This window comes from Moschus berezovskii, chromosome 7, assembly GCF_049115385.1.
Source record: "Moschus berezovskii isolate FMDL1 chromosome 7, NW_MosBer_1.0, whole genome shotgun sequence".
NCBI classification, from domain to species: Eukaryota; Metazoa; Chordata; class Mammalia; order Artiodactyla; family Moschidae; genus Moschus; species Moschus berezovskii.
In genome coordinates this window covers 66,897,882-66,923,456 of record NC_142466.1, presented here as the reverse complement: position 1 = coordinate 66,923,456, position 25,575 = coordinate 66,897,882, and the positions used below count along the sequence as shown (strand labels likewise).

The following is a 25,575-nucleotide window of genomic DNA, read 5'->3' as shown; positions in this document are numbered from 1 at the left end:
TGTGAGAATTTAAGTCACACCTAGCTCTTATCACTACTCCAGTGGTTTTCAACTAAGGACAGATGTGCCCCTCAGGAGAACTCTGGCAATAATACCTGGAGACATGTCTGGTTGTCACACTGAGAGCTGCTACAGACATGTAGTGTGCAGAGGCCAAGGGTGCCACTAAACATCCTGCAAGGCATACAACAGCTCCCCATAACAAAAGATAATCTGGCTCGGGGATAATCTTATGGCCTAGTGGTTAAGATTCGGTGCTTTCACTGTGGAGGCCTGAATTCGACCCCGGGTCAGGGAACCATACCACATGCTGCACAATGTAGCTAAAATATAAAAAACAAAACAAAAAAACAAAGAAAGAATTATCTGGCTAAAAACATTAATAGTGCCAAGACTGAAAAACCCTGCTTTGTCCCAACCTATCAGCAACTCACTGACCAATTTAGTTCAACAATAACAATACTCAAACTCTGTATTAAGCTTCATTATGTGACCGTTAAAAGGACCAGCTTAAAATTTTCCTTCTTCTAGGTACCAACTGCCAGACATACTGCTAGGCCCCAGGGAGACAGAAGGGTGATTTAGATCTGGCTTCTAGATCAGTTCTTTAACTGTCTCCCAGACTAGTCAAGGAAAAAAACAAAAAAGAAAAACAATGTTCACCAAAAAAACTCAAACATTAATAGGCTGTTTTATTCGAAGCAGCTCCTCTGAATGAAATAATCTGCAGGGCTCAGGTCAGTTTCAGACTCAGACGTTGTCATACATGGGGTCAGCTAGTAAGCCAAGAACTACAGACTCTAGAAGGCATGGTACACTGCAGCTACAATGTTCTTCAGAGAGCCTCGAAATACTTTGGTAATTACACTAGAAAACAATGGAAGCAGTGCAGAGATAAGCCTCAACTCAGTATCCTGATCACAACCATACCCAGCTGCAGGGAAACAAACAGAGCAATTGAATTCTGTCAGCAGTACCATAGGGCAGGTACTGAGGAAACCATATGAGCTCTGAAAGGTAGCCATGACCTACCTCTCCTGGGGGCCTCGGACAAGGTCTCTGTGTAGCACCATGTCTGGGGGTGGGTGGGCTGTGGCATCTTCTTTCATCTCCTTGGGTTCACACACTCCCACCTTCTCCTCTTCACCTGTCACCTCCAAGGCTTTCTCCTGTTCTCCAAAACATACTTGGCCATCTCTGGAGAGGCTACTGGAGCTGTGGCAGGAATGAATGGAGTCCCTCTCCCGACGGTCATCATCTTGTTCGTGACATTGGTCCAGTTCACTTAACTGAGAGCTTCCTTGACTCACGTTACAGGAGGAGCCATACCTGCTGCTGCTGGCAGGGCTGTGAGAATGAGAGAAGGACAGATTAGTAAATGAACACAAACGAAAGACCGGAACAAAGTAAAGGATGAATCCAGGAAATAATGATTCTAGCAGTGGCAAGGATCACAAACAGGAGGTTCCTGGGAAGAGAGGAGCAAAGTTCACATTCTAGAAGAACTAGGCTCTATTCAGCAAAATCACAACAAGGAAAAACAACACAGCATGCTGGGTCCTCCAACAGCACTTAGCCCCAACCCTGCAACTGACTTTGAAGAATTCTTTATCTTAATCTGCTATTTTGTAAGTAGGATTAAAAATTATTCAAATAGTCTGTTTATGCCTAAAACTCTCTGCTTGAACTTCTTAAAAACAACCTGTCCAGTGCCTGTAATCAAAGTTTTCTAATTTTCACAAAGTAAAATGGATGGATGAACTCTACTCCCTTTTTCTGTTACCTATTAAATTGAGAACTCTTTTCTTCCTCTCCAATTGGAAATATAAAGGTCTGTTCCTCAGAATGTGCAAAGGAAAGTGAAAATGTTCCTTCAATTGTCCCTCAACCATCTGCACAAGGTAATGGAAGCCAAATAGAGGCTAGGACAAAGAAATCCCTCAGGGAGAATGGTCTCATTGACATGAATGTTACCGTGGTATCCCTGGAAGCATAGAAAGTGTCCCAGAGCCATCTATAACTGAGTTCCTCTCAGGTCATGGCTCAGTTTTGGACAAAATGGACACAGTCCAACTCCAAGATCTGAGTCAGGGCCACATTAATGCATTTTTGTTTCTGAAGAGAGACCAGCACAACCCCCTCTCTCAACCATCTGAATTCCCATACCCGGAAAGGAAATTTGTTCTCCTGGTATAAGAGGCATAGACAAAGTGGCTGTGAATTGTGACTGTATAGAAAGAAGAGTATTCAGAAGTTACTCCCTTGAGCCATATACTGAATTTTAAGGATTCAGTCCTATTCAAAATAGAGGGACTTGGGGATGATCTATAAGACCTATCCTAGCCCCATCTGTATAGTTCCATCCCAAGTCAGGGACCCTTCATTTTAATTCTGTGGGGACAACAGACAAGGAATTCCCTTGCCAAAGAGTCAAGTTTTAACTAAAGGGCTAAATGTTTATTGTTTTCCAGTGTTATTTTCCCTCTGGTTCCTCCCAATTATCTGGTGTTTCCAGGCTGATTTCTGATTTTTCATCCCATAGCAGTAGGAGAGGTACCAGGCCACTGTGCTGAGTAGTTCCTAACATACAATCTCCAAAGTATTTGACCAACTTTTTTGGACTGCTTTGGGCCAGTGCTCAAGGCAGCACTCTAAAACTGTCCCGTGTGGTGCTTCTTCTTAGGGGAAATAATAGTACGCTTTGCAGGCGGACCCTGTACAATGCTCCACCATAGAGCACAATGCTCCACAGCAAATGACAGCCCTGAGCTCCTGGGAGACTCTACCAAAAACACCTAACAAACACCAGTCTCACGGGTGATAAAGCTCAGAAACTGGAAGAATCTATGCAAATCCATATGGAATAGGATATACAGTATAGATTATTCCAAGCCATCCTTTGCATTCTGTATTTTACTTAATAATCTCATTGCCCTTGGAGAAAGCATTTTAGAAGACTTGGAAAAGCAAAGCAAAGTAGATCTCTCCCAGCAATTACAGATATAGGAGTTCAAGGCCCAAGGAAGCATTCAAGCCTATCACATGGCTGTAATTATTAATAATACATGCCACTCAATGACTTGCTGCCTCTTCTTGCCCTCCCTTCTCCCTTCTACATTATTCAAGGCAGAGCAAGCCAGAGTAAGTAAATCCCAGAATTTAGCGTTTCCTTTAAGCAGGAAGCACATGGTTCCAATAAGTGAATTATATTTGGTAGAGAGAAGAGATGACAATATCCACATATTATTTCTTGTTGCTTAATGCCTAATTAACATGAAGCTCAGGTGCTGGGAAAGACACAAGGAGGATAAAAAGCAGGCTATGGTTAAGCTACCACTAAGTCATTGCATCATAAATGGTCAATTCCTTAAAATCATTTATGATGCTTTAGTTGAGAACAGGCCTTTTGCTGGTCTTTGGTTCCTTGATGTCCAGCAGAGTAACTGGCTGCTGTACATTTGAAACAGAGCCAGTGCTAGCAGGCTCTGCCTCCTCTTCATGTGTTTCTGGTTGAAGTAGCTCAGAGACAGTGCAGTGTTCTTCCTCATGACTCTCTGAAGGACAGATATCTTTGGTATCCCTGTCTTCTCCAGAGGCTGGGATTTCTTGGTTTTCCACTTCTCCAGGCCTTGAAAGATCCTGAGTACATATACTTGGCCTGGCCTCCAGCTGCTCAGAGGTCCCAGAGGGCTGAGTCAAGACCTTAGCTGGCTCAGCACTGGCTCCAGACATTTGAGAGGACTCCAAAGTTTTGTCAGTCTCACCAGATTTAAGGTCCTGATCACTGCTTATAACCAAAGCTGGAGAGGAAGATTCTGCAGGCATTTGTTCAGAGTCCCCTTTGTTCTCTTTTGGCCATGGAAATGAAAGATCCAGCTTCTTTCCAAACCTTAGTTTTGAATCGCTTGCCACTACACTACTCCCCTTCCCCTCACTACCTCCCTCAAAGAGAGTTGACAACTTCTTAAAACTGGACATTAAACCAGTCTCTGCTGCTCTGCTGCCACTGGAGGAAGGTGAGGAAAAGAAAGAACTCAGTGATTTCCCATAGTCAGCAGCAGCAGATGGGAAATGGAGCTTTGGCCAACTGGTCACGTTTGGGATTTCAAAATGAGGACCTGGTTGCTCCGCTTCCTGGGGGACTGCAGTTGAGTCTTTCTGGGCATCAAGTATCTCCAAATGTTCTTTGGCACAAAGCACAGGTTCCTCCAGTGGAGGGTGAGAAATGTACCCTTGGGTTTCCATTGTGGCACTCTGGCTGACACTTGCCTCACTGAACAGTGCTGTTTCTAGTGAACTGGCTGCCTGTAGCTCTAAGAAGTCTTGGTTTGTGGAGATGGATTGCATATCTGCCTCTGGCTCAAGAGGCAGAGGTGGCTGAACTGGAGGAGGAAGCTCTTTGGCAATCCAGGTAGGATCTGGATGCAATTGTATTGGCAATGGGATATGCTCTGCTTCCAATGATGCCTCTGTGTCTGTAGCCTGCAGCATCCCCATGTCTCCTTCATCGCTCAGAGACAATACTCCTTGCCCAGTATCATCCCCTGAGACAGAAGATGCACCCTCAATTGTTTCAGAATGGTGGGGTTCTGGAATATTGTCTGGAATATTATTGTTTTCCGTTTCAGTTGTTAGTTTAGGGTCATCTGTCAAGGTCTCCAAGTCTGACTCTGCACTAACCACAGTCATTCCACAGTCACTGACCATAGATTCTGAATTGACTGCTCTCAAGGTAACCTCTTCACAGAAATTTTCTGGAGGTACTGATCCTACAGTATCTCTGGGACTACCATTTTGAAGCAGTGCAGTAGCTGGAACAGATGATTCTTGTTTGCATGTCTCTGGTTTGGGACTTTTAAAAATTCCAAATAACTCACCTTTGAGAGGCTGAGATGATGTACCAGAAGAAAGAGAGAAAAAAGAATTTTTCTTTGGAGGTTTAGGAGAAGAGAAAAGTCCGGAGAACGTTTTGGGAGGTTCAATTAAGGACCCAGAGAAAGATTTCACTTTGGTCACAAACCCTGAAAGCATTTCTACTGAAGAGTCCAACACTGATTTGTCTTCCTCTTTATCTGCACCTTGACTCTGGAAGTGCCACGTACCTCCTGGCTCCACAGAGGAAGAAGTTGGCTCCAGGATCTTTGTTAAGACCTCATCAGGGGCCTTTTCTAATGGCAAATTCAACGGGTCACTAGTAAATCTTTCATTTTGGTGGGAGTTAGTACAAGTGTCTAAATTGTTGAGCTTTTCAACCAAATGGCGATCATGTGAAAAAGAGCTGGCCAGTGAGTCACTCACAGATGCTTCCTGCACAAAAGCTTCTTCGTAGGTAGATACCTCAAGGGTCTCTGGACCGATGAGCCGTGTTTCAGTCTGTGCCTGAAAACCTGGTGAATGAGGAACAATGTCTTTTTGTGACTGATTTATCTGGAAATCTGAAGATGTCCCTGGTCCATTATTGGAACCTAGTTTTCCTGGATCATTCTCCTCGACATTGAGCTCATCTGCAAGGGAGATAATCTCAGTGGTGTTGCTAATGGAAACACAAGGAGCCATTTGCTGTTCATGAACTACTTCCTGGACCATGCTATCTCCATCGCCATTAGAACCTTCTTCAGTTATTGTACCACTCATGTCCACAAAAACACTTGGCCTCTTACAAGGCTGGGAAGTCACTGGAGCAGTAGTTGAAAGGCTCTGCTTTTTCCCAGGACTCTGCTGCTTTTCATCCAAAAAAGACAAGCTGAAGAAACTGAAAGAGCTCTTAGGAGAGGCATCCTTGCTGCCTGAGTTAGCAGTGGGAAAAAAGGAAGGAAGTGTGAATAGCCCTTCTACTTGAGATTTGGTTCTGGGTAGAGCAGCAGAGGCTCTGTTCTCAGATTTTTCAGATCCAGTAAGGAAAGAAAATATACTCTTTCTTGTTGGCAATTCTGATTGGGAGGGAGATGTTGTGGCAGTTGAAAAACTGTGGTCTTTGTCAGAAAAATGATCTTGTTCATTTGAATTTCTTCTGCTTGGAATATCTAAAGATATTTTGTCACTTCTTGGGACTTCTGTCACTACAGACATACCACTAGTTTCTACTGAAGAATCTTTGGAAGAGTCTTTGAAACCCGTTGAGAAAGATGAATTTGGTGACTTGTAGGTTAGGTGGTCTCTGGAGGGTACCTCTTCTTCAGTCAAATGATCACCCTTGATCTCCTTAATTGCTGGTTCCTTTAGCTCACTGTCATCAATGGTAGTCTGCTTGTTCAGACCTCTAACTCGAACTTTCCCTTTAGAGTAAACTGGTGCAGCAGGAAAGTTCCCAACATCCTGTCTAGCTAGATGTGTGGCATTAGGACTAGACTTGACCTCTTCCTTATTAGTCACTGAAGAAACAGCCACATTTTCAGTTGTTTGTATAGGAGACACACTGCTTTTAAAGAAATCCCCCAGAGTCCCCAAAAAATTTGAAACACCAGGAGATTCATTCTTTTCCTGAGATGATATCTTTCTATTTTTATCATTATTCTTTTCTAAACTTGGTGATCCTTCTTTATTTACTTGGGTTTTAAACAGGTTCAGAAATCCAGGTGCCTGCTTCTCATTTGCCGTTGCACTTACTGAAGGGTTTTCCTCCCGGCCAAAGAGTTTCAGTGCGCTTTTAAATAAAGTTCTCTCAGACTCTTTGGAAGATTGGTCCTGAGGAGGCTCATAGTTCTTGTGTTCATCCCTACTAAACTGTGATACACGGGAAACTGAAACAGAGTCAGCTGTAATCATCTTGTCATCTTCTATATCTGAATGATCCTGAGGAGTTGCTTGGCTTACCTGAAAAACAGGTTTTAACAAACTTTGCTTTTTCACATGCATGCTTTTATTTAAAGGGGATTCTTTCTTCATATTTTTAGTAAATTCTAGTTGCTGAACACCGGATACTATTTGTCTCTCTGAATCCTTCTTGAGAAGACTTTCTTCCTCATTTTGAGAGTTACTCTCTAGTTGTTTACTTGAGATTAATAACTGAAGACTGTCATTTGTTATCTCTGCTAAGTTTGATTGCTGATCTCTTTTCTGTGTGGCTGATGACTTTAAGGTTTCACTCTTATCAAAATTCAAAGTATTTCCAATTGAAGCACCCAAAGCAGAAAATAATGAAGTCACTTTGTTCAACGATGACATCTCTTCTATTTGCTGTGGGATGTTAGTCTTATTTTCAGGAAATGTGTTAGTCTTATCTTCTGAAGAGGAAGCTTCTTCAGAAGAAGACTGGATCCAATGGAAACTAGAAAGGTTAACTGATGAATCCTTAGAGAGAGGCTGACGTTTATCTCCCTTTATGATTTCATTTTTATTTAAGACATGATTACCAATAGTTTGGGGCTGATTTCTGAGATCCAACATACAATCAGGGTCTTCAGAACCACACAGCCTTTCTTTAAAAGTTACAAAATTTCCTTCAGACTTTTGACGATTATAGCCTGAAAAATCTAATGGTTGATTGCTCTGGTCATAATTTGACTCAAGTACTTGTGAAAAGGTTCCTAAATTTAGATACATTGGTCCCCCACTTCTTGGCAAAACTACAGATAAATCAAGTGGGTCATCATTTGGTTCCTCTTCAACATACCTCAGTAATTCATCTTCCTTGTCAAATACTTTAAAACTGTAAGCAGAAACAGTACAATCACCCAACATAATACTTGACAGATCATTTGTCACATTTTGTAAGTCACAATTCAAATAGTCCTCATAAGAAAAATCAGGTATAAATAAATATGCATACTGCCCAGTAGAATCAGTAAGGAAAAAATAGATATATTGGTCATCATGGAACATAAAATATCCATAATCTCCATCCTCTGATGGCCACCACATTCCATTTTCAAAACATGACAACCACTCCTGATATTCATAACCAACACTTGAAAAAATAAAGTTTTCATTCATTCTTGATGAATCTAGATCAACTATGGGGCATGTACTCTTCTCATAACCTGAAGAACAACTTAAGTCAATGGGTAATTCTTCTAGTGAATTCTTAGTCTCATTAATTGGAAAATAACAAGAATTTCCATATAATGAGTTAGCTGCCCACATATCACCTCTTAATAAGTAATCTTCATTAAATGCTAACTGGTTGAATGATTCATATGGTAAGTCACACCAAATGACACTGTTTGGATTTGTTCTCCCCTCCGAGATATTTGCATTTTGATCTCTCTGGCAAAAATTTATTGCTGTCTTTTCTGAGTCAGGCCACAAGAAAACATCGGTTGATGGAAATGTATTTTGATTCAACAGATAATATACTGGTTGAATTTTTCTGGAATTTTTCGAGCAATCTTTTATATCAGAATCCCAGTCATAAGAGAAAGAACTGTCCATGTCTTCAAAAGACCAATAGTGGTTTGAATGACTAAGAATATTAGTATTTAGTATAGGTGAAGTTAACTTGTTAGAATTTTCATGTAGTTTTGCCTCAAGAACATGATGTGGTATCTGCCTCGTATGCAAAGATTTCTCTGATAGGTCCTGCTGTGCAACTGGACTGCAGTGAAGTACACTGCTTGCAGAAGAGGGGCAATTCTTTTCACTTTGCTCGTTTTTCCATGTAGGAGGGCAATGATCGTCAACCCCAGCATCAGATAATGGAATGTCTTCTTTAGGTAAAGTCACGCATCTTTTTACAAAGCCAGAAGTTTCTTGTTTTTCACAATTCCTCTGGTTTTCAGAAGTCACACATGAAGTAACAGGGATCTCATCCGAGGATAAACGTTTAGTTCCATTCAAACCATTTAGGTCACTTAAAGACATGGACTTGGCTTCATCTGGTTTAGAATCAGTCATACTGCTACCAGATATCAAGTTAAATATTCCAGAGAATAAGCTTGGGGTATTACTCCTGTGAGAAGAGTCATCTTTTTTCACATTTAATTCTTGTTGATTAGACAAGTTTTCTAAAGAAGAAAACCTGTTAAACAGGCTAGAAAAGAGTCCTCCTTGGGTTCTTTTCTCAGAAGCTTTGTCTACAAGTTTGTCATCACTCATTTCATTAACCGAGGTGGGTTTTGAAATGGTAGAACTAAATGCTAATGAAGAGTCTGGTACTGATAAGGATGTCACTTGTGTAAGAGCCTTATTTTCTTCTGAAGAATCTGAAGGTATATGTTCTTTGGACATATCTCCAGGAATGTTTAAGGTATCTCTCTCACAGTTCTCTACTGCTGTGTCGTCACTTGAGTTTAATTCCTCTACACTCCCAAATTTCCCAAGATTACTATTAATATTTGGAGTCGAATCACACTTTATTTCAGTAAGTGTGGCATCTTCAGAAGTATTTATTTGGTCACTCTCATTAGATGTCTTTATATCACCAAATTTCCTTAGATTACTATGAATATCTGGAACTGAATTAGATTTTATTGAACTAAGTTTGGCATTTGCATGGCAGTTTCTTTGGACCTCTTCATCAGTGGTTACTGCTGAGCCATGAAAACTCTGGTCATTGACTGTTTTATGGCTGTCAGTGAAAGAAAATTTAAACAAAGGGAACATGCTTCCTTTCTCTTTTAAATCCTGCTGCTTTTCAGAATGACTAAGAACTTTGAGAAATGGAATATGTAACTTTCCACTAAAGGAAAAGGAACATCCATCTTTCTTAGGGTCCCTTTCCCATCCATCTTCTTCCAACTGGTGAATTTTCATAGAGTCTGACAAAGTCTCCTTTGAACAGGTCTCAGGGGAAGTGAGCAAAAACTGGCTAAAAGATTTTCTGAGTGGCTCCAGGAAATCATCACCAGTAATTTTCTTCCCCTCTAATGGCTCTGAAGATGCCTCTTTATTTGCAGTCTTACTCCCAGCTACACAAGGATGTTCCGAAGTATCCTTGACAAATATTTTTGGTTGCTCTGGTAACACAGACAGATCTGTACAGGGTTCTCTTTCCAATAGATTTGAAACATCATCTTTCTTACTTGCAGAAAGAGCTGAGTTAGAAGGTTCAAAGGCTGAGTTAGAAGACAACAAATCCTCACTTAGGGGCATTTGGTGGTGGGGAGTTTCTCCATCACTCCTATTTAAAGTGATGATGCTACTGTCATTGCCAAGGGTATCTTCCCTTTGATTTGACCCCAAATCACATGCAACAAAGTTTTCCTTTTTTGTTGGCTTGCTCTGGTCATCATCGTTTTTGGTTTCATCCTTTTCCGAAAAAATCTTTAATGGATTTAGCATGCTGAAAACAGACTTTATAACCGAACTCTGATTCTGTGGAGCCGAGTCCCTTCCAATAGTTTCTGTTGGATCCTGAGAGTTTAGATTTCCAGTTGTACTGTCCTCGTCCTCATTTTCAGAAGTTTTGCCCACTTTGCAAAAGTCCTTATTGTCAACTGTTTGAGAAGATATCAGAGATGGAGGTTGTATGGAAAGATCCTTCTCTGATACTGACCTGGCTCTGGGTCTAGATGGTGAATTACTCGCCCCTGTTTGATTGAGAGTTTCTGTTTTCTCTGGAACTAAATGAACCAGCTTTTCCACAGAGGTTGTGAGATGCTTTGTGCCTGAACCCACCTTTTCTGAGAGTGAACTAAATAAAGAACCAACAGCATATTTCACTCCATTCAGCTCAGGGAAAGAGATGGCCTTGTCCCTGTCGTTCTTGACAACGTTTGAAGATGGTATTTGATCCTCAGGCATTTTCTTTTCTGCATTATTAACAGTACTATTATGTTTAAGTGTTTTTTTAGTTTCTGAAAGGGAACCAAATTTATTAATCTCCTCTTCCTTCTCTGCTAAGTATTCTGACACTGTTTCTACCAAACACTGAAGCTCATCCATTGTATCAACATAGTCCTCCTTGGGTTCCTCAACACAGGAAGGGGTCATCTCTTCCGTGGGGCACCCAGACAGATCTCCAAGTGTGTCTGTATCATAATTCATCCTTTGGGATGGGAATGCAGGATTTGCTCTATAATATTCTTCTGGAAAACCTCCAATATGATGGACATTGGATGGATGACATGTTGGTGAGAGTAAATATTCCTGCTTATCAGAAACAGGAGAACCCAGAAGTTCATCAGAAGTACTGCTGGTAGAATCTTCAAGAATATCTAATGGAGTGAAATTAGTAATATGCTGGTTTAAGTCAGATGACTTTTCATAGTTCTTAAAACAACCAGGAAGACCAAAATCATGATTTTCTAAGTTAGTGGCCCACTTGCCACTCTTAACCACAAATCCATTTTTGTAGGGATGCAAAACTGTGTAGTTTTGTTCCTTCTTTTCAATGTGGCAAAAGTCACAATTTCCAGTGTTAGGATATGTACTTCTAAAGTTAGTCTTAGTTGCTGATTTATCATCATATTGTCTTCTTTCACTGTCTTCAAAATGACTATACAAGGGTGTTTTTTTCCTTCTCCTATCTATTGTATCATATTTCTGAGGACATCTGGAGAAAGCAGGCGTTTCAAACTTAAGGTCATAATTAAAGGCAGCAGAGAATTCTGTCTCTTGGCTTTGAGATGGTGCCTTTTTTGAATTCTTGTACTTTGGTTGTATTTGTTGGTTGTAATATTTATCAGTTTTCAAAAGAGTTCTCACTTCTTTTACCTCTGCTTCCTTTAAGTTTATGTTACTGTCTTCTAGAAACTCTTGAGACATTTCCCCTTCTACCTCCTCATATATACATTCTTGCTCTTCATAGTCAACATCAGAGAAAGATGAAATAATTCTAATTTTGTCATTTTGAGCCTGAAAGCTTTGTCTGATGTAAAGAGGAAAATGGAGGAATGGTAAGGCAAGAAAAAAAAGGAGAAACAGGGAAAAGAAAAAAAAAAATTGTAAGATTTAGTGCGTATTCAATGAGAAAACTAAAATTAGTAAAATTATCTCTGATAAAAACCATTCAGACTGAAAAGATATAAGGAAATCCACACATTCTTAATTCAGCATTATAACAACATAGTCAAAAAGTTTTTTCCACATCAGAGAAAGAATAGCTATAACAACTTTAAAATACTTCACTTGCTACCATTAACTACTTAGGATCCTATTGTTTTCTAAGAAAGAAAGAAGCAGATAATAAGAATATGTTCCATAAATATTTAGAATGTATTTACAATGCCAAAGTTTAGAACTGTTACATATGCCATGAACATATATCAACAGATATCAAGAAATCTAAATTTGCTGATGAATTTGGGTCTAAGAAGCTACCAAACTGTTAACTTGCTGAAGGTTGTATTTTAGGCAGTATAGCCAAGAATATGGTCAAACATACTACTTTTAAAAAGAAAAATATGTAGAAAATATAATAAAAATCTTTGACTACCATAAGTCAAACCTTGTCATAGTACCAAAAAGAGAAAATTATTTAAAGTATCATAATTTGTCATTTGTGAAACCTAAAGGCTATATGCATTGAGGATCACAGTGAAATGAACATATTTCGCATACTGATTACAGAATCAGAAGCTACACATTCAACTTCAGTCAGTGAATACAGAAGACAGCCAACCTTTCTTTCTCTTAAGTTAAAGACTGCCTATTTCCTGTGTTCCAAGGTGGGGATGTAGAGAAGGCCTGCAGACTAGGAGTTTGTCAGCTTAGTGTGTTCTTTTATAGATCTAACAACTGATAGCATTTATTTAGGAAACAGAAACAACAGCAAAGTGTCACTTAGCCACTAAAGAGCCATCAAGAGTGAGATGGATATTCTTTTGACACCCCTCAACACTAGAGATATGCTGACTCTATAATAGCTCACAAAGTCCAACACCATTGTCAAACCTCCAATTATGCATTTTTATACAATATACATACACTTCCCATTATTCTGGTTATTCCCATTATTTGGTTGAGTGAGGGAAACCAATTTACACATACATATATATGTGTGTGTGTGTATATATACACACACATAAAATATGCAGTTTCATTACTCTCAGATATTCTCAAAAAGTCAAACTAACTCCACCCTAGAAGAAGCCTTTATCATTCCAACATAAATCAGTCAATAGCCATGGCTGTGGTAATAAAAACTATTTATTTTTACATTTCTAGTTTACTGGAAGGTACTACAAACTGTTGGTTCAATCAAGGATTTTAAATTCTCCCTTAAAAGCTCTAACTTAAGGTCTTAGACTATTTCCAAGAACTTAGTATTTACAGTAATAGAAGTTTAAAAACCAAACTAGTGATACAATTTCTTCAAAAAAACTTTAAAGAAAAGTCAAGTAAAATATTTAAGTTAAAAATGTCTGTAATATAAGTTTACTTAAAAATCATGTTGACATCTCCTTTGCTGGAAATGCTAAAATATTTACTCTTTAACCTCATTTCATATACTCATACAGAAAACCAATCAAACTTATATGTGATCAATTAAAGAAAAATTTTCGGAAAAAAATTTACAACTTAAAGTACAACACTAATGCTCTTCCAAGTGTTACTACAGCAGTGATAACAGTGTAATGATCAGGTAAACTACATATTCTTCTGGACAACTGCAGTCATAACTCAAGTTGATGTGCCATTATTAGCGCTGGCTTGCACACTCAATGCTTGTAAATACAGAGAGGAAAGAGAGCCAAAGCAATTTTTTTTTTGCTATTATTTTTTTCTTAAAGAAAATATAAATACCTAAAACCAGATGAATAAAATAAGCAATTAATAAACCAGCAAGAAGTAGGGACCAACTTCGGTAGGATTCCTGCCACACTTCTTTTTAGAATTAAATTGTGAACAGTAAGAATTCTACATGATAAAATTCTACTGAAAACACTCTCAGAGATGACAGTAAACAGAGTTAGGATGTTGTCTAGCAGGTATATGATCATCTGAGGTTCAGAATATTTACTCACCAGTTTGATATGGTGGGGAAAACTCTCAGATCATCCTATAATATAGTCAATTTTAGCAACCAAAAGTATGAGCTAAATTGGAGTGGTTTTTCAAAAAACTAACCTCCAACCAGTGAAATATTGATTCAGGAAACAATTATCAATGGATGCTAAAATCATAGATAAACAGTTGTTGAAGAAACAGAATATATTCACAATCTCAGGTATCATTCCAGAGATCCACAATTACAAAGAAGAAAGGTAACTTTACATTAGAGAAGTCTCGTATATATACCAGATTAACCCAGAGATCAAATCAAACGTCAACAATAATGAGACAAAGTAAAATGTGACTGCTGATGCACTGTGAAGGAAACGTCTATGTAATGTTTTTATCAAACATATTTAACCTGATTATAAACTTGAAAAAACAATCAGACCAAACTAAATTAAGAGGCATTCTCAAAACTGGTTTGGACTCTTCAAAAACTGTTAGTCCCAGGTATATAGAACAGTCTTTTGGACTCTGTGGGAGAGGACGAGGGAGGGATGATTCGGGAGAATGGCATTGAAACATACATATTATCATATGTGAAATGGATCGCCAGTCCAGGTTTGATGCATGATACAGGATGCTCAGGGCTGGTGCACTGGGATGACCCAGAGGGATGATATGGGGAGGGAGGTGGGAGGGGGGTTCAAGATGGGGAACACATATACACCCGGGGCGGATTCATGTCAATATATGACAAAACCAATACAATATTGTAAAGTAATAAGCCTCCAATTAAAATAAATAAATTAAAAAAAACTATTTGAACTGGAGGAAATAAAAATACTACAAGTCAAAAAAAAAATAAAGCAGAATTCCAGTTTAAAAAAAAAACTGTTAGTGTCTCAAAAGATTAAAAATAAAAAAGTAAGGGAATTTTGTGAGATTATAGGAGACTACAGAAACAGGGAAATCACATGTAAAGCACCATACTCTTTAACTGGATCTTGCATCAAAAAGAAAAAAAAATGTATATATATAGGATAAGGAAATGGCAACCCACTCCAGTATTCTTGCCTGGAGAATCCCAGGGACAGAGGAGCCTGGTGGGCTGCCATCTATGGGATCGCACAGAATCAGATACGACTGAAGTGACTTAGCAGCAGTATATATATATATAGAACATTATTAGGACAACTGAAAAAATTTAAATATGGTCTAGATGTTAAATAATATTGTATCTTTAAATTTATTTGAGTATGATCATAATATTATCATTATGTAAAAGAAAGTCCTTTTTCTTGGGAGTTATACCCTGAAGTACCTCCTGGTAAAGTAGCTTGGTATCTGCAACTTACTTTCAAATGGTTTGGGGAAAAAAGAAAACGTTATATGTGGTACTACCCTGGCAGTCCAGTGGTTAGGACTCCATGCTTTCACTACCAAGCACATGGGTTCAATCCCTGGTTGGGGAGCTAAGATCCCACAAGTTGTAAGGCATGGCCAAAAAACAAAAAAATGTATGTGTATATGAACATATATTAGAGAGAATGAGACAAAGCAAACACGACAGAATGTTAATACAACTAATGAATCTAGGCTATGTGAATATATGAGAAGTATATATTATTTCTCTAAATTTTAAGTATGATTTTTTTTTAAGTTTGGGGAAGAGTAGGGAGCATATATGTATGTATTTGCTTTTATGCTTTTAAGTATAAGACAATGGTCTATGGAAGTGTGCATAAGAAACAAGGGTGGTAGAGAACTAGGAGGCAGGAAGTGGAGGCAATAGAGGAAGACAAACAGGTGTGGGTGCGTAATTCTTTGCTGTGTTATTATATTGTACCTTGACATACTTTTTACATTAAATGTTTTATGTATTTAAGAAATTAATAAAAAGCTTTTTTTTTTTAAGTTCCAGCAAAAGTACTGAATCTGCTATAGTGAGATTATATTGGTTTTCTTCTGACATTCCCAGGGAAATATTTAGATAGGATGAATTACCCAAGCATTTAACATCTGTGATTTTTTAAAAGATCTTAATGAAAGGTATATCAAAGTCACTGGGCTGGGCAGAGAGGTGAGAAGGTTTTTTTCAGCCATCCACCCCAAGTGCGTCTGCCCTCACCTGCTGATAATAAAGAAAAACTCTTACTGATGGATATGCATAAATGTGGGCTTCCCTGGTGGCTCAATCGGTAAAGAACCTGCCTGCAATGTGGGAGACCTGGGTTCGATCCCTGGGTCCAGAAGATCCCCTAGAGAAGGAAATAGCAACCCACTCCAGTATTCTTGCCTGGGAAATCCCATGGACAGAGGAGCCTGGTGGGCTACAATCCATGGGGTCGCAAGAGTCAGACACAACTTAATGACTAAGCCATCATCCCATGCATAAATGTGAACTTTATAAAGAAGAGGAAAAAAAAGACTGAGACTCTACATAAAATGGCTGTAGGTTGGTCCACCATACTGCTATATTTCCTCTATCACCTCAGGTACCCAAATCTTTGATGTCAGTTGCATCCTGGGACCTGCATACTAGGAAGAGAAAGCATTTTGTTCCCAACACCTACCTGAGGGCCCGCCGCTCTGGATAGTCGAGGTCATAACTTTGCACAGAGTCATTGCAAGAGTCCCGGGAACTGCCCTGAAGCAGCAGCTGCTGTGGCAATCGCACAGGCACAGTGAACTGGTGCACAGAAGCATTGGGCTGGGCAGTTGTATGGTAAGGAGGCGGGATGCTATTGCTGGTCTCACTGCGATAGTCACTATCTCGGTCATCCACGGCACTGTCAGGATCTTCGAAAGCTGTGGAATAAGCACAGTCAATCAAAGTATCCCAGCTTTATTCAGTTCTCTAGAATTCTTTTCTGCTTCCAAAGCAGGGAGCCAAAAGCCCAAGCCTTGAGAACAAGAGCAAGCTGAGCTGCCCATGAGCGTAGTGACCTTAAAGTCATGCAAAAAATTGTCTCAATACCCACAAGTCTGTTTCCTTCTTTAACAAGATAAGATAGTGGGTTTAATTTTAGTGCTGATTCTCAGAGGAGTTCAAAGTGGCATTTTCCCAATGCAGAATTTTCTGGAATTCTGTTTCTCTAAGCTATTGTAACCCTAATGAAAACCTGCTTTTAAATGTCTTAAATAGATTCTGGTGCTCTACTATTATCAAAATGGGGCAAAAGGGGAAGAAACAGTTTTTTCATCTCTTAGAAAAGTGAAATTTTTGTTCAAAGTTAGCATGATGTTTTCAGACTTTAAAAATACATTGTTGAGTCAAATAAGCAGGTCCACCATTGAAAACTGGTACAGGAAATCAAGGTCAAAGTCAAGACTTGGAAGTCAAGTTCTGTATGCAGCTGAGAACACCAGCAGTCTTACTGTCTTGCTGCAACACTGGGTTTTTCTAATAATTTCTACTGAGCACCCATACCCTGGGCTCAGAATGCCCATCCCCAGCCTTCATCCCATTTCCTCAGAAGAAGAGGAAAACACATTCACTGCCAATGGGGTCTTACTGACAAAGCAGCCAATTTATCTAATAGCAGTGGCTACAATTACATAGACTTATTTCTGCTTTTCCACCTGACTGGTGTTCCAGCACCTGACTGGTAGCCATTTTTTTCTTGGTGTTAGCTAAAATGACCAGAGTTACAAATCTTGCTCCAAGCAAAAATAAAAATATGTAACACTGTGCTTGGAAAGGGAGTTCAACCTAACAGTGTTTTGTAGTTTATTTTCCACAGAAGCCACTTCTGACACGATACCCATATGCGTATAATTAATAAGGTCCCATATGTTCTTTCTTGCCAAGTTTCTATTTGGCTCACAATAAGGAAAAGGAACATTCACCATCCCAAAATGTAGATACTTTAAGCAGATGATGGACTTATCTTAGTAATTAAAAAAAAATCTTGGTAGCAATGTAGGCAGCAGAAGACTCCTAATGACCATAAAATGAGGCTTTTACAATAGCTCATGTAGGAGATAAGAACATATATCCATACAATGGAAACAGAAGAGAGGAAAAAAAAACAGACAGAAATGATAAAAGCTGGGGACAAATGGAAGGTAACAGGGAAATGGTCCCTTGGCTTTTACATCAGACAACTTGGTAGATAATCCCACTAAAAGACAGGGAACATGAACATGTGGGTTCCAGACATCGCTTGGGGTTACAGCTGGGAGTAGGGGTAATAAGATCTTGCGAGCTTTGCCCACTTAAGTTTAAGGTAACACATGAACAAAAGAAAGGAACAGGGAAGTGATGAGAACTTCAGGGGGAAAAAATCAGTATGAGAAAGGTTAATCTTCAAATCGTCAAGAACAATACCAGTCAAACATGGGGAAAGAAAACACTCTGTTTACAAAGCACTCTGATTACACGTTAGGGAAAAGAGACATTGGAGGTACTGGTTTTAGACCTTGATGCATCTGTTGTGCTGACGACTAGAAAGGATCAAGGGACAAAAACCAGTATGCCATTCAGACGTATTCTTTCTGAACTCACAGAAGGATTAACTGTGAAGAAGTCAGAGCTGGATTATTCATGCATACAGATGAGGGGGTAGAGGCAACCAAGGAGACAAAGTCAAAAGTCTACTTAAACTCCAGCAGGAGATTGTGCTATTAGTATATCATCCAGAGACTCAAGATGCGAGTCTCCAAAGCAGCAGCAGTGTTAGACAATCCTGTTGACTATGAGGCCAGGAGAGGGTAGCTCAGCCAGAGTTAGGAGCCCAGTATCCTGAGCCAGAAGCTACATGGAGAGACCCTTCCTCACTGCATCTGACCTATGACTCCTTAATAATGATTGGCTTTATTTTGCTAAGCTAAGGGGAGGGGTATTCCAAAACACCCCTAAAGGCTGACACATTTCTGTGCTGAAGGAATAAAGGGCAAATAAAGAAGAAGCCGGGAGCAGAAGAAAAGAGGGTATGAAAAGTGGGAGGAGACTGGAGAAAGGAAATACAAGGAAGTGAGGTGAGACAAAGAATAGGAGCAGAAAAAAGGTCGGTCAAGGGCAAAAGCCAGCTTTTCTCCCCCTACACCATCCCCGGTTTCCTTAGAAAGGAAACATCCTGGCACCGCCAAAGCTGATTAGAAACTGAAAACAGAAATTACGGAAAAGGCTTGTGTGAAAGCATCGTGCTTTCAGTGTCCCAGCAATGATCTCTTACTGGCTCTACCTGCTACTGCACAGAACCATTTCACCTAGCACAGAAAACTTCTGGTTTCCCTGAGAAAGAGACACTGAGAACAGGCTTGGTTATTCAGCTTACGGAGGACTTGGGAGCTAGTCTGAGGGCAAAAATTGAAAAGCCCTTTGAAATTCAAAGGCTGGGAAATTTTACTCATTCAAATATTTATTGAGTGTCCACCAGCTGCAAGGCTAAACAACACAGAAAACTTGGAGTATAGAGTCAATCTAATAGGAGAGAGAAAATATGAATACAGATACAAGGAAGTATCTATCATGAGAACAGTATAAACCAAATGCTATACGAGTTGAAGGTTGGATCACTTCCTGTTAAAATGAACAGGGAAATAATTAAGGAAGTTATGACTCTGAAAGACTGGTGGGTTTTTAATAGGTGAAGATGAAGGTGAGGGGAAATGCCTTTAGAATCTGGAGAAAAGCAATGGCATGAGTAAAGGTCCAATGATGGGAAAGGATATATATATATATATGTAAAAGGTCATATATATTTTTAAAGGCTCCGTATATATTTTTATGAAACATTTTATAGCTCATTTAGCAAGTACATAAAAGGACATGAAAGGGAAATGACAAAAATAAACCTGGAAGAGTAGGCTGGGACAGAGATGAGTCTCAGGCAGATAGTAGGCACTCAAACAAAACTGAATGATGTATTGAATAGTGAGGTTCTCCAGTATCTGGTGCTCCTGGATTGAGTCCCCATCTTTAAATCCAGAATACAGGCAAAACTTGATCAGAGAAGGAATGAAAATTCAAACTTCTTTTTTTTCATGGCTCACTTCTTTCTACTTAAAAACCTTAATTAACCAAGCTCTCTTAGGCTGTGTTTGCATAGTTTCCTGGTGCAAATACTCAGGATTCAAATCATAGGAAGTACATACTCTATGAGAAATTATAGGGACAGAACAAAATTTGGCCCCTCTTAGCAACTACTGGATCTAATCACTGAAACTCAACCAACCTGTCCACCTCCCATCAGCCCAGGTAACACAGCCAGTAATGCCAGCCTAGGGCTGTGACTCTTGCTAGAAAGAACTAAGTTCTTAGCGAGAGCCCACTCTCTAAGCTCAAGAACAAAGGTGGCCTCTAGCCTAGCTAGACTGCTTCAAGGAAAGTCAAACCATGTCCCCAGCCTCTTGTTCACATCGCAAAACCAATGCCCTCTCCTAGAATGAAATTTCTCCTACTAGTCATTGTGCCCCTTAGTTAAAAGGCCAAAGGAGGGGCTGATGGCACTTGTCTCTGGGGAAGATAAGTCAGGAGATCCTGTCAGGATTATAACTGAAACTTAGAAATTTCTCCATCTCTCTCTCTCACATTCACACACACACATACACACACATGCATGCACATGCACAGACAAAGAGTCTTCAGGAAATCAGCCTGAAAGGATATAACTTTCCACTGCAGCAAATTCTCTCCTGGGCTTCAAGAAGTGGAAGAGGAGGGAATGGCATTATATATGCTTATATGCATGAATATCCAGCCTCAGTCAGAGGGAGCATGTTAAAGGGTAAAATTAAGAAAATTATAAGGTATTCAAATTCTTACGTACTCTGTTGGTCTCCCCAGCCCAAATAGGTCCAGTGACCTAAGAAAACCACAAGTGGTAACAAAGAAGAAGAGTGACAGAGACAATTTTAGGACGAATTCAAAGATCATTTCCCATCTCACTAATTAGTATATACCTACCTGACTTGAGTCTACCTACTTGTATTCCATTTATTTTTCATAACATATAGACAGCATCTGCCTTCTATTGAGCATAAGACAAACCTGCAAAGTACTGTTGTTCTCTGTAACTCACTATCTAGTGAAGAAAAAACTACTAGTTCTGTACGTACTCTTTTAAATCTCCTTCTGGCCTAGGAGTCTCTCAGAACATCATCCCGAGGAGTTAATATATCCTTCCATATTCAAAATGAGAAAAATTTGACCTGCTTCTAAGAAACCCTTCCTTATCTCTATGTTCACCAAACCTGAGCCTACTACAATAATTCCACAAAAAACTCAGACCTGGTTACTATAGGAAAGACAGCAATTCCCTTATTTAGGAGCAATGACATCTAATTTTTCTGCTCTCTATTAAAAATTAAAACGCCAAAGGATGGTATTAATCTCTAGGCTTCTAATATGTAACAAAACTCTGTAGCTTGCAGGGCACTCAGATATAGCCACTTTTTTATGAATTTCCTATAAATTTTTAATAGAGTCCGAACACAGAAGCTTCAACCAAAGAAAACTGAAAACATTTCCTACACATTTTTCAAGATAAAAAAATTCAATATTAATTAAATGTAAATCCTATCCCACACCCAAGCTGAATTTGAGGCAACTAATGTGACAAAGAAATCACTAAAAATGGGCCTCAATTCCGAGAAACAAGGAACAAGTTGGCTTCATAGTTAAGAACATGGACATCGAAATCAAAGTTAAATTCTTCTGGCTCTTCCATGTACTAGCATATCTTGCAAAAGTTAATGATAATAATATGAGTTTCATTGGTTTCTATAAGGATTACAAGAGAAAATGCAAGTAGGGTACTTAGCACAGGTCTCTGGAAAATGGTAAGCAATTCACATTTCTTGTTGTTCTGTCATGTTGCCAGGTTTTCGCTTGCTTTACAGGTTCCTAACAAATGTTAATAGATAGCAGGAAGATAAGCACACTCCAACAGTTGTAATGTCCACTAAGGGATTGATGACGTCTAGGTTTAAAAGACCCCAGAGTTCTGAGGGTGCAGCTACCTTAACTGCTTGCCATAAGACTCAAAATCTGGAAGCACTGAATGATGCCAACACAGGCTGGTTTCACTACCCAAATTAACTCCCAATCCTGAGGAAATGAGACTATGCATGTGACACTGCTGTTTATACACTGAGGGTCAATTTTCTTCTTACGTACTTATCTTCTTCCTACCACCTATGTCATTTTTCAGTTTAGTGTGTGACTTAAAAAATTTTAATAATTTAACTTCCTAACCATGAAGTGGGGGTAAAAATTCTCCCAGGCTATAGCGTAGTTGCCATAGCAACTGCAAGAGGATAAGTACTGTGTTTCTTTTCAAAAGAAAACTGAAAAATAATCACATGGAACTTTCGAATATGCCTATCAACCTATATTGCTTCAGGCTGCTTCTCACTGAAACTCTGGGCTCACAGAAGGGTCTCTTGCACTGCATAGCCTCATTCTTAAATGGCCACCAGCAGTACATAGTAGGTGCTCAATAAATATTTCTTATATGAATAAATCCAACAAATGACCCAATCCCATCTACTGGGTCCATCTCTAAACCATGAAAATTACAGTTATGTTCGCTGACTATCCAGTTCCCTAGCCTCACTTCAGCCTGGTACCACTGTAAGAGAAATAACACTAGTTTAATTAAGCCAAGTTTCCTTCCCATCCCTCAAAACCACTCAAACATCACACTAGCCAACAGAACTATTACTGTGGAAAATTAGATTTTACTAGGCATTGTTGTTCAATCTCTCAGTCACGTCTGACTCTCTGCAACCCCACGGACTGCAGCATGCCAGGCTTCCCTGTCCTTCACCATCTCCCAGAGCTTGCTCAAGCTCATGTCCATTGAGTCAGTGATGCCATCCAACCAACTCATTCTCTGTTATCCCCTTCTCCTCCTGCCTTCAATCTTTTCCAGCATCAGGGTCTTTTCCAATGAATTAGTTCTTCACATCAGGTGGCCAAAGTATTGGAGCTTCCTGAGTCCTTCCAATAGATATTCAGGATTGATTTCCTTTAGGATTGACTGATTTGATCTTGCAGTCCAAGGGACTCTCAAGAGTCTTCTCCAACAACACAGTTCAAAAGCATCAATTCTTCGGTGTTTAGCCTTCTTTATGGTCCAACTCTCACACCCATACATGACTACTAGAAAAACCGTATCTTTGACTATATGGACCTTTGTTGGTAAGCAATGTCTCTGCTGTACTAGGCATAAGAACCAAGAAAAGGAGGGCTGAAGTGTTCCAGGAAACCAAAATTATACATGGAAAGGCCCATTCAGTAAACTGAGGATAGTTTTAGCATGTCTGAATGAGACTCTGCAGGGTTATGAAAGAACCTGAAGAAAGTGAGACTTAAGTATTAATATACGTATGTTTAAAAATTTAGTAATGTTATGAGTTTGGAATTATTTGGAGGGTAATAGAGAGCAGTGGCAAGCCACTCCAGTACTATTGCCTAGAAAATCCCATGGATGGAGGAGCCTGGTAGGCTGCAGTCCGTGGGGTCGCTAAGGGTCGGACACGACTGAGCGACTTCACTTTCACTTTTCACTTTCCACTTTCACACATTGGAGAAGGAAATGGCAACCCACTCCAGTGTTCTTGCCTGGAGAATCCCAGGGACGGGGGAGCCTGGTGGGCTTCCATCTATGGGGTCACACAGAGTCGGACACGACTGAAGTGACTTAGCAGCAGCAGCAGCAGCAATAGAGAGCTATCACAGCTTTTGAGCAGGGGAGAGACAGGATCAGATTTCTCATTTTAGAAAGAGAATGGTGGTACAGTGTGGCCACAGGTTGGTATAGCAGGTAGACAGGGAGGCTGGTGAGGAGGCTATTGCACTGACCTGATGAAGGTTTGAACTACGGAAATAGCAGAGGGAGTGGAGAGAAGTAGATACACTTATAAGATATGCTGGAGGTAAAGTCAATAGGGTTTAATAGGTAACTGAATGTGGGAAGTGGGGAAAATAAAGCCTAAATAAGATTGCCTAAGTTTTTATCTTGAGTTACTGGGTGGATATGACATCATTCATCAAAAGAAATACAAAAGAGAGGAAGGTTGAAAGATGATGGATTCAGTGTTAGATACATTTATCGGCTCTGTAGTACTCTTGCCTAGAAAATCCCATGGATGGAGCAGCCTGGTAGGCTGCAGTCCATGGGGTCGCTAAGGGTCGGACACGACTAAGCGACTTCACTTTCACTTTTCACTTTCACACATTGGAGAAGGAAATGGCAACCCACTCCAGTGTTCTTGCTTGGAGAATCCCAGGGACGGGGGAGCCTGGTGGGCTTCCGTCTATGGGGTCACACAGAGTCGGACACGACTGAAGTGACTTAGCAGCAGCAGCAGCAGCAGTATCTATGAGACATCTCAAATGAGTATGAATAGACAGCTGGATATGTGAGAAAAGAGATGTGGAACAAAAGACTTGGATGTTTTCAGAGCACAAGATCCCATGAGTTACAGGAACTCTTCTTTCTCCCTTGCTATATCTATAGTGCCTTAACAGTATCTGGCACAAAGCAGAAGCTCCACAAATATTTGTAACTGAATAGATAAAATTAAAAGACAAGTAAATAAAACAATGAGGTAGAGAGGCTAGGACAAGAAAAAAACTGTATATAGGGGAAGAGCAAATCTATGGAATAGACACATTTTTTAAAAAACATAAAAAAAAACCTGACAATACAGTGTTGGTGAGGCTGTGGAGCAACTAGAACTCTCACATGTGGCTGGCAAGAATGCCAAGTGGTAGGCCACCCTGGAAAATAATCTGGGCATTTCTTATGAAGTTATACACATATATACACATGCAACCCAGCAATACTCCTCCTATATATTTACCCAAGAAAAATAAAAACACGTTTTTACAAAGTCCTATATACAAATGTTTACAGCTGCTTAATTCGTTCACTAAAAACTGGAAACAAGTGCCCTTCAACTGACAAATAAATAAAACACGGTACATCCATACAGTAGAATACTACTCAGGAATAAAAAGGAATAAACTAATGACACACATAAATGAATTTCAAATGCATTACAATCAGTGAAACAAGCCAGACCCAAAGCTACACATGTATAATTCCACTTAAATGACCTTCTGGAAAAGGCAAAACTATTGAGACAGAAAACAGATTAGTAGCTGTCACGGGCCAAGAATGGGAGAGGCTGACTGTAAAGGGGTTTAAGGGAATTTTTAGGGTTGATGGAACTGCTCTATACCTTGACTGAGGTTATGGTTACATAACTGTATGTGTTTGAAAAAACTCATAAGATTGTACACTAAAAGGGAGAATTTAATTATATGTGAATTATACATTAATAAATCTGAATTTTTAAAAAAGGAAGAGGCCACAAAGGAGCCTGCAAAGAAGCTGGAAAGGAAGAAAACCAAGAAAATGAGGTCCCTGAAGTCAGGAAAACAAGTTTTCAAGAAAGGAGTGAGTAGTTAACAAGTAGCAGTGCAACAGAGTAATCAAAATAAAACTGAGAATGTGCTACTGAATTTAGAAACAAAAAAGTCACTGTAATTTTAATGACAGAAATTTTAATGAGTGAAAGCTAGAGTATAGATTGTTCAGAAGCAAATGGAAGCACAAGTAGTAGAATAAAGAGACATCAAGAGATTCCACAATTCATGCAGTAAAATGTGCAATATGGGCAAGGTTGAGGGTACCACTCATCACAGGACGTTAGAGAGGAAGCAGAGAAAAGACACTGGCCAAAAGTGTTACAGAAAAACCTTCAAGTATGCTAAGAGCTTATTAGAAAACCAGTAACATT

General features: G+C 39.5%; 1 protein-coding gene across 3 annotated transcripts in view; it reads right to left on the bottom strand.

The window, feature by feature from the left end:
- The window catches only part of UNC13B (unc-13 homolog B), a 227,491-nt gene that overhangs the window by 96,551 nt on the left and 105,365 nt on the right, over positions 1-25,575 (bottom strand). For 2 of the 3 annotated variants that reach the window (XM_055426973.2, XM_055426974.2), the window contains 2 exons: positions 16,392-16,626; positions 1,033-1,347 (listed from right to left, as the gene is read on the bottom strand). In XM_055426973.2, the coding sequence (XP_055282948.1) occupies positions 1,033-1,347; positions 16,392-16,626 (550 nt within the window). Of the gene's footprint in view, positions 1-1,032; positions 1,348-3,403; positions 11,432-16,391; positions 16,627-25,575 lie in introns of all 3 variants that reach the window. The other variant, XM_088837952.1, reaches the window with a different exon arrangement.